This window comes from Microcaecilia unicolor, chromosome 14, assembly GCF_901765095.1.
Source record: "Microcaecilia unicolor chromosome 14, aMicUni1.1, whole genome shotgun sequence".
NCBI lineage: Eukaryota > Metazoa > Chordata > Amphibia > Gymnophiona > Siphonopidae > Microcaecilia > Microcaecilia unicolor.
The window spans coordinates 25,725,009-25,739,631 of NC_044044.1; the positions used below are offsets into that span (position 1 = coordinate 25,725,009).

The 14,623-nt window shown below is 43.1% G+C and overlaps 1 protein-coding gene across 1 annotated transcript in view; it reads left to right on the forward strand.

Moving 5' to 3' along the window:
* The first annotated feature begins 5,515 nt into the window (after positions 1 to 5,515).
* Positions 5,516 to 14,623, forward strand: part of LOC115457854 (deleted in malignant brain tumors 1 protein-like) — a 46,327-nt gene continuing 37,219 nt past the window's right edge. Inside the window, exons 1-5 of the mRNA XM_030187510.1 lie at positions 5,516 to 5,584; positions 7,146 to 7,172; positions 8,359 to 8,376; positions 11,049 to 11,093; positions 13,062 to 13,212. Coding sequence (XP_030043370.1) covers positions 5,524 to 5,584; positions 7,146 to 7,172; positions 8,359 to 8,376; positions 11,049 to 11,093; positions 13,062 to 13,212 — 302 coding nt within the window. The 5' untranslated portion in view covers positions 5,516 to 5,523. The remainder of the gene's footprint in view (positions 5,585 to 7,145; positions 7,173 to 8,358; positions 8,377 to 11,048; positions 11,094 to 13,061; positions 13,213 to 14,623) is intronic.

Consider the following 14,623-nt stretch of genomic DNA (forward strand, 5'->3'; position numbering starts at 1 on the left):
ATTCCGCGCTTCCGATAACTGCAAGGAATGGCCCCCCCCCCCCCCGCCCGCAGTAAAAAAATAAAATAGAAATTTGTTTCCTGCTGTGGGAAACTGTGCACGCCAACTTAGGACCTGTCGACGTGCTCCTACGCTACCCCGACGGTAGTGCTGATTTCACACGCGACCCACTGTGCTTTTCTAAAAGGGTCCCAAAGCGAGGTACATAAATCCTTTGAATATTAGACCATGTAAGTATAAATCTTAAACACTCCCAATCAAAAAAGAAACATCGATTATAGGGCTGCAAAGCAATCTAGCCAAACTGGAAACAGATATGAACAAGTTCAGAGACACACGATAACATAAGTACATAAGTATTGCCATACTGGGCAAGACCAAAGGTCCATCAAGCCCAGCATCCTGTTTCCAACAGTGGCCAATCCAGATCACAAATACCTGGCAAGATCCCAAAAAAGTACAAAACATTTTATACTGCTTATCCCAGAAATAGTGGATTTTCCCCAAGTCCATTTAATAACGGTCTATGGACTTTTCCTTTAGGAAGCCATCCAAACCTTTTTTTAAACTCCGCTAAGCTAACTGCCTTTACCACATTCTCTGGCAACGAATTCCAGAGTTTAATTACACGTTGATAACAACCACCTCATGTGCACCAGTAATAACCCCAAACTTCCCCCTCCTATTATTCATTATCTTATTAGAAAAACATGTAATTGCCTTGGTAACACACTTCTGGGAGCTGCTGAACTATAATACCCATCATGCATCTCATGGCGGTCCTTTAAAGTTTATCTAGTGGGGGAGGTGATGATGAGAAAGACCTCAAGCTGCCACTCTGTAATTTTGCCTAGGTTGCAATATGTCCATTGTCATGTGGCCTAGCACCTATCTCCCAGCTCTTCACTTGTGGTCCTTAGATTTGGGGTTAATTGAAGTGAGACCAGGAATAGCAGCCAATTTTTTTTTGTTACATTTGTACCCTGCGCTTTCCCACTCATGGCAGGCTCAATGTGGCTTACATGGGGCAATGGAGGGTTAAGTGACTTGTGCCTGAAGTGGGAATCAAACTCAGTTCCCCAGGACCAAAGTCCACCACCCTAACCACTAGGCCACTCCTCCACTGTTGCTACTATTTGAGATTCTACATGGAATGTTGCTATTCCACTAGAAGTCGGCCCTTGCAGATCACCAATGTGGCCGCACAGGCTTCTACATGGAATGTTGCTAGTGGAATAGCAACATTCTATGTAGAATCTCCAATAGTAGCAACATTCCATGTAGAATCTCCAATAGTATCTATTTTATTTTTGTTACATTTGTACCCTGCGCTTTCCCACTCATGGCAGGCTCAATGCGGCTTACATGGGGCAATGGAGGGTTAAGTGACTTGCCCAGAGTCACAAGGAGCTGCCTGTGCCTGAAGTGGGAATCAAACTCAGTTCCTCAGGACCAAAGTCCACCACCCTTACCACTGGGCCACTCCTCCACTCCAATTTCATGTTAGAGACTGAGGTAGGACAACCCTTTAGTTAAAAAGAGCCCAGCACAGACAGGTTCAGCCTCTTTCAAGGTCCTCAGGTCCTCATCCCTCAGCTTAGCTCTCCTGCTCCTTCTGATAAGCCTTGCAACAGTCGCACAACCACATACTCGCTCACAAAACCCTAACAATTTATAGGAAGCAACGTATTTCGGAATTAGGACTATGGCCTCAGCATAAACAATGAAGTAGCTTTCCCACGGTCAAAGTGGAGATGGTGGGGGCTAGTACAAGGCAGGGCTCTGCTCAGTGCCAGGATCTACTGCCCATGTGGTACAATCAGCCCCAGGATGCGCTTAGCAGTGCGTGAAGTCCCTAAGGGCTATAGTGACCTATACAGAGTCCAAAAATAACCATCAGCCACACAATGAGTGCTATTCTACAATGAAATTAGTTTACTGGTGCAAACCCTGATGAGCAGACATAATCTGACAGATAGTGCATTTCCTTCTTATTGTATCTAGAAAGCAGATCTATATAAACACAAAATGGAACATTCAGGAACCTTTAGGTTGACTTTAGGACACCCTTCAGGCTATTACAGAGTGTCTACTGTGAATGTTCCTTTGTATCGGCTCCTTAACTCTCTTCCACTTGAGAAGCGCTATAGGACATGGTCCTTTTCTTACTCCACCTTCCTGTATCGGTAGTGTCAGGATGGTACTGGGTGTGCGGCAACTAAAATTTATTCCACTTCCAAAGCGCAGTCTTTAAATTCTTTTGTCCACTGAAACAAGTCTCAGTTCAGTCAGAAGAGCTAAACCAGAGTTCTCTTCCTTGAAGACACACCCAGAAGCATTAAAGGTCCACTCCAATCAGAATGCGGAAACTCCCAACTCTATGATTTTGGATGAGGGAATCAAAGCATTACAACAGGCAAGCTGGGTGTACACCACAAGTTTAAATGACTCGTGCTCTACCATCCCCTCTCCACTCCTCAAAAGACCCTTGGAACCTTCTATGCACAGCTAAAAATATTGATGTCACTTCTATAAGTGGTCTGGCTCACTGTACTTCTCAACCAGATCCAATATGTCTTCCTATGAGAAAGAATCTGATAAGGAAACAGTAGACTCTTAAAAATAGGTTTTAGTGGTGCCTTAAGAATGTTTCATATTAGTTCTTCTCTGGGAAGTTCCCTTTTTTTCATATATTCCAAAGCTATTCATTTGTCTGCTTTGACAAAGGCAGTTTCACAAAGGTTGTTTCACCTTCACAATTGCTTTGTGAGTCATGCACATTAATAAACTAGCATTGGCCTCTGCCTCTCACACCCTGATCGAGGCTGAATAGATAGGGATGGGCTGGAGTGTATATTTTAAGGGGCTTCGATGTTTATCTTCAGAACATAGTACAAGAACAGTACTGGGCAGACTTCTACGGTCTGTGCCCTGAGAATGGCAAAGACAAATCAAACTCTGGTATAAAGTATCACATACCATGTAAAATGAGTTTATCTTGTTGGGCAGACTGGATGGACCGTTCAGGTCTTTATCTGCCGTCATTTACTATGCTACTATCGTTACTCTTTGGGGTTCTACATGGAATGTTGCTGCTAACTGGGATTCCGGAATCTTGTAACTCTTTAGGGTTCCAGAATCTTCAGAATTTTTAGTACAAGAACAGTGCTGGGCAGACTTCTATGGTCTGTGCCCTGAGAATAACAAGGACAAATCCAACTCGGTATATATAAAGTATCGCATACCATGTAAAATGAGTTTATCTTATTGGGCAGACTGGATGGACCATTCAGGTCTTTATCTGCCGTCATTTACTATGCTACTATCGTTACTCTTTGGGGCTCTACATGGAATGTTGCTACTAATTGGGATTCCAGAATCTTGTAACTCTTTAGGGTTCCAGAATCTTCAGAACGTTTAGTACCAAAAAAGTGCTGGGCAGACTTCTATGGTCTGTGCCATGAGAATGGCAAGGACGAATCAAACTCGGGTATAAAGTATCACATACCATGTGAAATGAGTTTATCTTGTTGGGCAGACTGGATGGACCGTAAGGTCTTTATCTGCCGTCATTTACTACGTTACTCACGTTACTTCGTACCCCAGGTCCTCTACATATGGGGCCAGATTCTATAAATAGCACTGAAAGATAAGTACAGGTATTTCAAGATTGTGGAGCACTAAATCAACATTACTGCCCGGCTACCGCATGCCCCGGGCGGTAGTTCTGAATTTGGCACGTGCTGAAAACACGCGGCAGAAAATATTTTCTATTTTCTACTGCGTGGCGCTTACCTAGCAGTAAACAGCAGTGGATTCACGCTGCATGTCTACTGCCCGGATAGCGCATGAGATCTGACCGCTAAGTCAATCGGTGGCGGTAAGATCTCAGGCCGAAAATGGACACGTGCTGGTATTTATTTTGACACGCATCCATTTTCTGGCCCCTTATAAAAAAAAAAGGTCCTTTTCCCAGGACACGGTAAAAACTGGCCCGGCGTGCATCCAAAAGGTGTACTTGCCCTGCCGCAGGCCACTTTTTGCCACGGCTTAGTAAAAGGGCCCCTGTGTGAATTAACACATCCGAATCAACACGATCTTATCTAAATCTGCACTACCCAAGCTGCAAAGGACTTAAATACAAATCAACTTACGCATCCAGCTTTTCCTACATAAGCACACAACTGTGGAACGCACTACCTAAAGCCTTGAAAACTTCCAGAAATCACTAAAAACTATCCTGTTCAAAAAGGCATACCGCACCGATCCAACGTAAATGCGTGATCCTTGCAACACAACAAAACTAAAGTACATAATGGACAAAACTCAACTCTTCCCCCACCGCAACCCTCTCGACCCCCCCCCCTTCCCGCTGCGTACCTTTGCTGGCGGGGGACCCCAACCCCCGCCAGCCAAAGTCCTCTTCTTGGCTGCGTGGCGTTCCTTCCTGAATTATCTGATCAAGTTTCTGTGTGTGCGTCTGACGTCCTGACCTCAGACGCATGCACAGAAACAGATTCAAACTTGATCAGATCATTCAGCAACGCCGCGCAGCCGAGAAGAGGACTTCGGCTGGCAGGGGTTGGGGTCCCCCACCAGCAAAGGTACGCGGCAGGAGAGGGTTGGCGGAGGGAAGGGGGGGTCGAGAGGGTTGCGGCAGTGGCACCAGGGGGGTTGGAGGCGCCAGGGGGGACTAAAATGTGCCCCTCACTTTGGGCTCTGGACCCCCCTCCTGTCGAAATCTGGCTACGCCCCTGGATAGTGCCAGGGTGATCGGGGGCAGAATAAATAAGAGCACTGGTGATCTTCAGTTTCGGGGCTTACAAACCTAACCAGACAGATTTCTTTGCTGAATTAAGTAAGCAGGTGCTGGCACTGACCGTAGGCCTGCCTCCACCTAGCTCCTAGGTCTTCTGAAGATCTGCAGATTCAAAGCCAGTGCTCGGACATGATCTGGCATTGAATATCTGAATTTTGTTCAGCCCACAGTCGTCAGTGGCTTTAAAACGGCTGACCACTGCGGGCTCAATATCACCTGGAAAGGTTCTATTAAATAGAACCTGAAGAATTTAAGTCTTAAGAAAAGCACGGCACGACTTGGAGGTAATTGATGTTGTTTAATTCAATTTATTAAGATCATTAGAAGAATGGTTTCAAAGCCCCTGAAGTTGCAGATATGCAGAACCATTTGAGCATTGAAAACTGTGACTATCTGGACATTGTCGTCATGATATTTGCACTGGAATAAGTCAACCTGATATGAGAGAGTTTATTAATGTTATAAACTGCCAAATATCACTTAATTGGGTCCAAAAACCAAATCTTCAATGAACCTATTCAGGAAGTACAGCTGTTTATATTTTTATTCAGTATGTGTTTGAAGAGTGTCCAATAAAAAAAATTTCTTCTGTCCTTTCCTGGTGCTTAAGTAGAGCAGAGATTGAAAGGGGCACACCCTCATGCTCATCTATAAATACTGTGCATAGAGTTCCTTTTCCTCCACTGGGCAGGAGTCGTCCCATCATGGGGGCCATACAGAATGCCCTCTGGATGCTGCTGGTGACTGGATTCCTCCATGGGACAGGTAGTGCTGTCCTGTGTGTGTGTGTGTGTGTGTGTGTGTGTGTGTATGTGTGATTGTCTACAAAACTACGCATTTGTGTATATTCATCTCTGCCTACTTTTGCTGAAGTGATTCATCATAGCTGCGGAAGGGAGATAAGAAATCAAAAATGTTGTTTGCTAGAGGAGGAAACTTGCCAAGCTCCAGTATTGGCATTATCGGTTGCATGTGTGTGGAGGCATTCTCGCAGGTGGGTTAAGTGGGATGGGGATGGGGGGGAGGAGGAATCTTTCCCAAGGGCGATAGTCAAACTACCCTACGGAGTTCATGCCAATATATACAAGTTGAGGACTCCCTCCATTAAATAGAGGCAACAGTGAACTTTCTAGAATAGGCAGAGGACTTAAAATGCGACAAGTTGGCCCAACAGCATGAGTGGTCTAGGTTAGTATGCTCTGGGACCACTCATGCTGTTGGGCCAACAGTACCAGGCATCCTCTGGACTTTCAAATGTCTGCTCCTAGTTGAAAATCTGCCTTGTTTGTGTGCACAAAATTCTACAATTAAACTTCCACTCAATCCTGGCCATTGTTTTTCTTTTGATAATTGCACCTACAGGTCTGTCTAATAGACAAGCTATTGAAAGCTGAAGCAATGCATGCCACAGCTGAATGAAAATTATAGCAACCACAGTCCAGAAAGGAACAGACTTGGTTATATCACTTCAGTCCAAAATAACCCCTTGGAGCCCCCTTGGAGCAAATATGGCAGCAATTCAGGATATGTTGAATCAAACGGTAGTATGCCTAGGTCTCCCTGCAGAGCGACAGGAAGTTGTGTTTAAAATACAGGCCACTTCCAAAGAATGCAAGAGGACAGTGGCGTACCAAGGGGGGGGGCGGTGGGGGCGGTCCGCCCTGGGTGCATGCCGCTGGGGGGGTGCTGCGGCGCGCGCCTGTCAGCTGACTTCGCTAACTTCGCTGCAGCTCCCTCTGCCCCAGAACAAGTTACTTCCTGTTCCGGCCGGGGCAGAGGGAGCTGCAGCGAAGTTAGCGAAGTCAGCGAACTCAGCTGACAGGCGCGCGCTGCGGCAGCCCCCCCCCCCCCAGCGGCGTGCACCGGCGGGGGGTGTCATTTCACCGGGGGGGGGGGGGCTGCGCTGCACCTGGGGGGGGGGGGGCGCATCGGCGATCCGCCCCGGGTGTCATGCCGGCTAGGATCGCCACTGCAAGAGGATATAGTGAAGATAACATATCTCCAGGTCATGCCTTACAGAGAGATCTTATGCTGCAAGATCAAATCTAAGGAACATTTCTATCCGGGCTGTGATGATTTGGTAACCCAGAAATAACAGAGCCTGTCCACTAATAAGCTATGGCTGATGGTGACATATTAAGAACACCTCTCTCTAGCTTACGATGATGAGGGGAAGAGGGTTGAAATAATATGACGACAAATTAAATCAGCCTTGAACATCATGAACACCTGATTTCACAACGGTCAGTCTTCAACTGTCATACCACACAGCACCGTAAACAGTTAAAAGCACATTGGTTTACTTTTTTTTCTCATGTCTTGACAGATACTGCTACGACCATTGGAATACAAGGTATAGCCATGTGCAAGCTATATATTATTAAGTTGCCATGTCTGAGCACATTAGTAATTTTATAAATGTGTGGGCTGTATTTATTAAACTGCATTTATGTGTTTACCACATATTAATTTGATAACTTCCACCTTGAATATCCTGTTTATATTATCAAAGTAGGCTACCGTTAACATGTGTTTGTTTATTGGGATTTATTAACCGCCTTTATGAAGAGATTAACTCAAGACGATATAAACAAGTTTAACATAAAACGTACAATTTTGTTACCGAAACTAAAATCCTCAGGAGTATGCGTTTAGCTGATACCTTAGCTTTGAGAGTTCACTATATTGTTTACGATTCTCTAAAGTAAGGTGGAATTTTGTATTACACCAATTTTGTGTTCACTTGCTAATGTGTATGGTTGTAATTTTTTCAATTTTGTTAATGCTCTCAAATCACAATAAAGACTTCTATAAATTAAAAAAAAAATTTTTTTAATAGTAACATGACCGAGTGGAGGAGTGGCCTAGTGGTTAGGGTGGTGGACTTTGGTCCTGAGGAACTGAGTTCGATTCCCACTTCAGGCACAGGCAGCTCCTTGTGACTCTGGGCAAGTCACTTAACCCTCCATTGCCCCGGGTACAAATAAGTACCTGTATACAATATGTAAGCCACATTGAGCCTGCCATGAGTGGGAAAGCACGGGGTACAAATGTAACAAAAAAAAATGCTCTGGAAAAAAAATTGATGCTATCATCAGGAGGAAAGAAATTTCAAAAACAAATTTGTTTCAATATTGGTATATTAGCATTGTTATTGGATATATCTGATTGCGAATGCCACTCTCCCTATGTCTTACTTGTCTGTGCTGGAGGGTGTATGCATGTCTGTGAGTTAAAAGCTAAAATACAAAGACTTCATTATACAGCCTTCAAAATGCTATATCTTGCTTTTGACATACCTGATTATAACTGAGTAGTTTATCCAAGATATTCAGTCCAATTATCCAGTTTAAGTTATCTGACTTTAGGACAACAATTTCCCCCCACCAAACCTAACCAGAAAGCTTTAACTGGATAGTGTTAAATGTGGATGATATTCAGGTAAAATTAAACTGTACTCCTGACTTGCCTCTGTCCCCAAACGTAACTGGTTTGTACTGGTCTTGATGTAACCAAACTTCACAATTTTTGTCTTGTAGAAATCACCACGTTACCAGGTAAAACAGAAGAAATTGGTAAATGAAGATCTGTTTTCATTCTCTGGGGTTTACCTTCTGAGACTAAAGCCCTTATTTTAAAATCTCTGTACGTGATTCGGATGATTTTAGAAATCTGGAATTTACACCTGTAAACTCTCACAACATATAACTGTCAAGTGAGCCAAGGTTTGGGAGTGGTTAGAGCAGGTCAACAATCTACATGTTCATTATCCATTTCATAATTCAACATCAAGTTTTACAGTCACCTCCTTCCACATATAGGTTTGCCTAAAATGTTGGCTTGGGTCGGCAGATCCTTCCCTAAAATTCTACTGGAATTGTATAAATGCCGACCTGAACGTGTCAATTTCGATATCTGCATTCTATCCAAAATGAGGCTTTAAGAATCGAGGGCAACTCTACAAGAGAGGAGGCAAAACAAAGGGTAGCCGGTTCACTAAAAACGTTGTTTGATGTGCAAGTGCCAAGCATTAGACTATCCCGCACAGGTTCCAAATATATGATGCATTTTGCACCTAGTTCACTGTTGAAGAAAACGACTTCTCTTCTGTGCATTTCAGATGTGTGCAAGATTTCATCTTTCCCTTGAAAATATTTCCCAGCCTCAATTTTTTTCCCCTGAATGAATAAAGCCTTACACACATCAATGAACTGTGAACTGGAAGTGCACTTTCACCTGCAGGTGACGGGGATAGAAACATTGACAGCACAAAAGAAAGTGGAAAAGAAACCAACTTCAAGAGATCAGTCCAAACACCAGGTTGAGATGCTCCGAAAACAAACTTTGTTTGGACCCTACACGGTCCGTGTTTCGGCTTTTAAAAAAGCCTTCATCAGGGGTCGAGACAGTACACCTCCTTTTATTTAGAGACAACAATTCATGTGCTCCACTGTCAATCGGTATACAACTGTGCACTCACTGATCGACTCCTGATGAAGGCTTTTTTAAAAGCCGAAACACGGACCGTGTAGGGTCCAAATAAAGTTTGTTTTCGGAGCATCTCATCCTGGTGTTTGGGCTGATCTCTTGAAGTTGATTTCTTTTCCACTTTCTTTTGTGCTGTTGAACTTTTGTGGAAATTGTGAACCCCATTTGTTTTTGCAATAGAAACACTGAAACATGATGAGAGAGATAAAGGCCAAATGGTCCATCCAGTCTACCCATCTTCCGTAACCACTAACTCTTCCTTTTCCTAAGGGATCCCATGTGCTTCTCCCACGCTTTCTTAAATTCTGACACAGTCCTCATCTCCACGACCTCTACCAGTAGGCCACTCCACACTTCCACTACCCTTTCCGCGAACGAATACTTTCTTAGATTCCTCCTAAGCCTATTTCCTCTTAACTTCATCGTATGCCCCCTCATTCCAGGGTTTTCCTTCATTTGAAAAAGGCTCACTTCCTGTACATTAATGCCCCTAAGATATTGTGGCTAAATGCCTATTTACCCAAATAATTAAAAAAAATTACCCTCAATTCGAGTACTGAAGTAAAATTTTACTTTCCTAACAAAATTAAAATATTTAGTAGGGTCCTTGCACTGGATTTTTTTCAATTTTTTTCTCATTTCAGTTACTTTTCTTTCTTTCTTTCTTATTCTGTTCCATTTCATTCTGTTTGCTTCAGATGAAATAATAAAAACAAATAAAACAAAAAAAATTTAAAAAATGTAAAATGAAATAAAAATTATTGGGTCACCTACACACATAAAATCAATAAATATGGACAAATGGTTAATGCAGATCTTTGAGATTCTATGAGTTCATGCATGCTGAGAATGATAGATTGGTTATCAACTTTATCTGATGACAGAGGGAGAGGATAATTTGTTGTGCAATGTAATTTTTTTTTTTTTTTTACATATGTAGTGCCCATTATTTGAAACCTTTAACTTGATAGGGGAGGCTCCTACCTGGTTAAATGGTTCTCAGCTGGCCATTCAGGGACATTCAGTACCACTTACCCAGACAGTGTCATTGTCTATCCCCTTTGACCACCCCCACACTATCTAATTAGTGCTGAAGGTGGTCCAGGGGTGGAATTGGAGCAGTCCCAGAAGTGACAGTGACAATATTCAGCCCACTACTTGTTAGCTAACTCAGGGCCCTGTTTACTAATCTGCACTAAGGGCACGCTAACATATTTAACGCACGCTAAACAACACACGCTAAAAACACTAGCATGCCTTAGTAAACACGGACCTCAGTCATCCAACCGAGTGATGAACTCAATACTGCAGTACCCAGTACTTGAACAGATGCTAGAACTGAAAATGAGGACTCAATTCAGCATATGGTGATTAGCATTTAAATAAGCAACTGACCACCACAGGCCGAATATTGGACCCATCAGTTTAAAGTCTTTTAACTATTCTGTTACATCCTTGACAATCTGATGACCACATTCAAACCATAAGACGTGTTACCGCTGTCTCACGGTATCAAATGCATTGGGTGAGCAGATCCCATGAGAAGTCCCATGTCCCAGCTGGTTCTACAACTGTTTTCCTCTAAGCTATGAGCATTGAAGGATCCCAGGAAGATTGGCAAGAACTTTAATAAGAGAAGCTATGGTTAAACATAAATCAACAGTAAACCTGTTAGCACTAAATGACTAACTGGCCTTGAGAATACAAGTTACTAATTATTCTTCAATTTGACTTTCAACAGACCTCTACAACACCAGCCTTTTGGTCACCAGTAATGATACCTTGTGTAAGTGTTTCGTTCCTTCTAAGCTTCATTTGCTATCCCTGGAAGACAAGGGCGTGTATGTATATTTGACTTGTAGACTTTTTTACCTGCTACCGCTGGGCAAACAATGTTTGAAAGTCTTGGCAGATGTTATCGACCTGGAGAAACCAAACAATTATCGCCTCCTTCTACAACTTTAAGAGCACACATAGTATATAAAATATTATTTATTTATTATTATTATTAATTAGGATTTATTTACTGCCTTTTTCAAGGCATTCACTCAAGGCAATGAACAGTAAAAATAACTCAAACATCAGCAATAGACAATTACAAAAGTAAAAATATTCAAATAACAACAGTATGGCATAGTGTACTATTTACAAAGTCAACACAATACGTAATAAATTTTAATAGACAGTGTATGGATGATGCCCAAAATTGGGCGCTGAAATTTGGCCACTGATCAAAGACGTGCATGCAAATTAATTGACTCATGAGAGAATTAACTGCAATAATTTGATGTTAGCAATCAGTTATTGTAGTTACTTGGCAATTTGCACTACTGAGCACTATTGGGAATTACTCTATAACCCCATGTGCCTAAATCCTCTAGTGAGCAACTCAAAAGGGAGCGTGGCTAGGGGCAGGGCAGGGGTCGTCCCAAAAATTGCAAGCAGAATTATAAAGTAGTGCCATTTTCATGCCCAAATGCCAAGAGTTGGGCACTGGTATTTATACTAGGTTTCAGCAGGCATAAGTACCGGTGCCCAAATGTTTGCGTGAAAATGGGCTGTAAGCGTTATTCTATAAAATGGGCTCAATTCAGAGACTAGTGTTTTGAACCAATTTTTTTCTAGTGTCCAAATTTGGGCACCATTTATAAAATTGCTTCCTTAGGGTCCCTTTTACTAACACTTGCCTAAAAGCGTCCTGCACTGGCATAGACGCGTGTTTTGGATGCACGCTTTGTCCATTTCCTCAGCGCGCCTGGAAAAAAGGCATTTTTTTGTGTGCCAAAAAATGGCCGTGCAGCAAAATTAAAACCAACGCGCGTCCATTTTCGGCCTGAGACCTTACCGCCACCCGTTGACTTGACGGTGAGGTCTCACACGCTAACCGGGCAGTAAGCGTCCAGTGTGTGTCAACTACCGATTACCAGCTAGTTTTGTCCAGGAAGATTTGACCAACTTTCTACAGATAAAGATAATTTAAAATTATAAAAATAAACAAACAAAAAGAAAAAAACACACAGCTTTACATTCAAGAGAGCGTTTGGAGGTTCTTTTCAGGCGAGCCAATGATTGAAGAGCTGATAATAGCCCATTTCTAAAAACCCTTTTGGAACATTGTTTCGGCTACGGCACTCACTGGGGCCCCTTTTTCCTCCATTCTGAAGCAGTGGTGTAGCTACAGGGGGCCACGGGTGCCTGCCCCCCCCCCCAAATTGGCTCTGGGGCCCCCGGTTTGGCTGGCAGGGGTCTCCAACCCCCGCGGCTGAAGCGTTTGTCTGTTCCCTGCTGCTGTCTTATTTTGCTTCTGTTTTCAGTGGCGCCGTGTATGCTCTCGTTTCAAAGAAACTGAGCATGCTCGTGCAAGCTCAGTTTCATAAAAACGAGCGTGCAGGGCGCGCTGAAAACAGGAGAGGCAATATGAGACCTGTGCGGGACAGACCAACACATCTGCTGGCAGGGGTTAGCCACCCCCGCCAGCCAACGTACTTTCGCAGTGGCGGAGGGGAGGTCGGAAGCGGCGGGGGAGGGTCGGAAGTGGCAGTGCCAGCGGGGGAGGCAGGCTAAAATGTGCCCTCCCACCTTGGGCCCTGGTTCCCCCTCCCGTCGAGGTCTGGCTACGTCCCTGGGATGTAGGGCGGTGGTTCTCACTTCCTGCATATACTAGCTTGTTTGGATTGGATCACTCTAATGCCTCCTAGTCTCCTTGTCACCTAGTCTAATCCTTTCACTTTTTTGTTTTCTGCATTGGTTCTAGATTCTTATAACTGTGGCAGTGCACTGACAACTCCCAAGGGGTCATTTGCAACACCAAATTACCCTGGACTGTATCCTAATAATGCTCGATGCATTTGGGAAATACAGGTGGCAAGTGGCTCTGTTGTAAACCTCACCTTTCCACATATTGAGTAAGTAATCAATGACATGAGGTGCAGGTGCATATCTACGTGAATTATAGAATTATAATATTTTGCATGTGTACTTAAAAAGTACTGGTCCAGGCTTTTATACCAGCGCTGGTCCTAGTATGAATGACCACACTTGCAATATGCATTGTACCACTTACACTGGCCCAGGTTCAAACACCTCTGCAAGATTGATTTTTTTGGACTTAATAAGTTTAGTAATATATCTTCTTACATCGCTAAACGTCATTGGCTCCTGATACATGAATCAATCCTGTTTAAAAGAGGGTTAAAGTACACACGACAATTCAAATGCAAAGAAAAGCACCGAGGGCTGTTCGGTCATGGATTCTTGTCTTTCCCGCGATTGAAATGCCCTCGGTGCTTTGCTTTGTATTTGAATCCTCTTTAAAGACAGCTTGTCTGTTATTTTGCTTTTCCAAATTTTGAATGGCTAAACCTCTGAATTATTGATAAGCGTGGTATTTGCTTCTTTGTTTTTAGTTTGTCATCTCGTAACCAATTGATGCTTAGACCTCCTTTTTTTCAGATGTGTTCGATTTTTCTAAAGTGGCCAGTGCTATTTTTTTTTTTTTTTCAGTTATGGGGGTGTCCTTGTGGAATTCCCTTCCTTTCTTGTTTAGAATTGAGCAAAATTAGCTGTTATTTCGGAGAAAGGTTTAAAAAAAAACCTTCTTGTTTGATAAACTGTAATTTTTTACAGCTACGTTCGGAGCTGGTAGTAGATGATTCCTATGTCTATTTTATAATGCCAGACCGTGTTTACTAAGGTGCGCTAGCGTTTCTAGCACATGGTAAAAATTAGCGTGTGCTAACCCTGGAGATATCCATAGGAATATTATGGGTATCTACACAGTTAGCACACGCTAATTTTTACCATGTACTAGAAATTTTTTTTTTCATTTATTTGCTGCACTTGTATCCCACATTTTCCCACCTATTTGCAGGCTCAATGTGGCTTACAAAATGTTACAACGACATATACACATCATAGAATAAGAATTTCAGAATATAGATACAGATAGGTACATAAGAATATCATAGCAATCGTATTAACGGAATACTACTACTACTACTACTACTTAACATTTCTAGAGCGCTAGTAGGGTTATGCAGCGCTGTACAAATTAACAATGAAGGACAGTCCCTGCTCAAAGGAGCTTACAATCTAAAGGACAAAATATCAAGTTGGGGTAGTCTAGATTTCCTGAGTAGAGTGTAGTGGTTAGGTGCCGAAGGCGACATTGAAGAGGTGGGCTTTGAGCAATGATTTGAAGATGGGCAGGGAGGGGGCCTGGCGTATGGGCTCAGGGAGTTTGTTCCAAGCATGGGCTGAGGCAAGGCAGAAAGGGCGGAGCCTGGAGTTGGTGGTGGTGGAGAAGGGTACTTACTG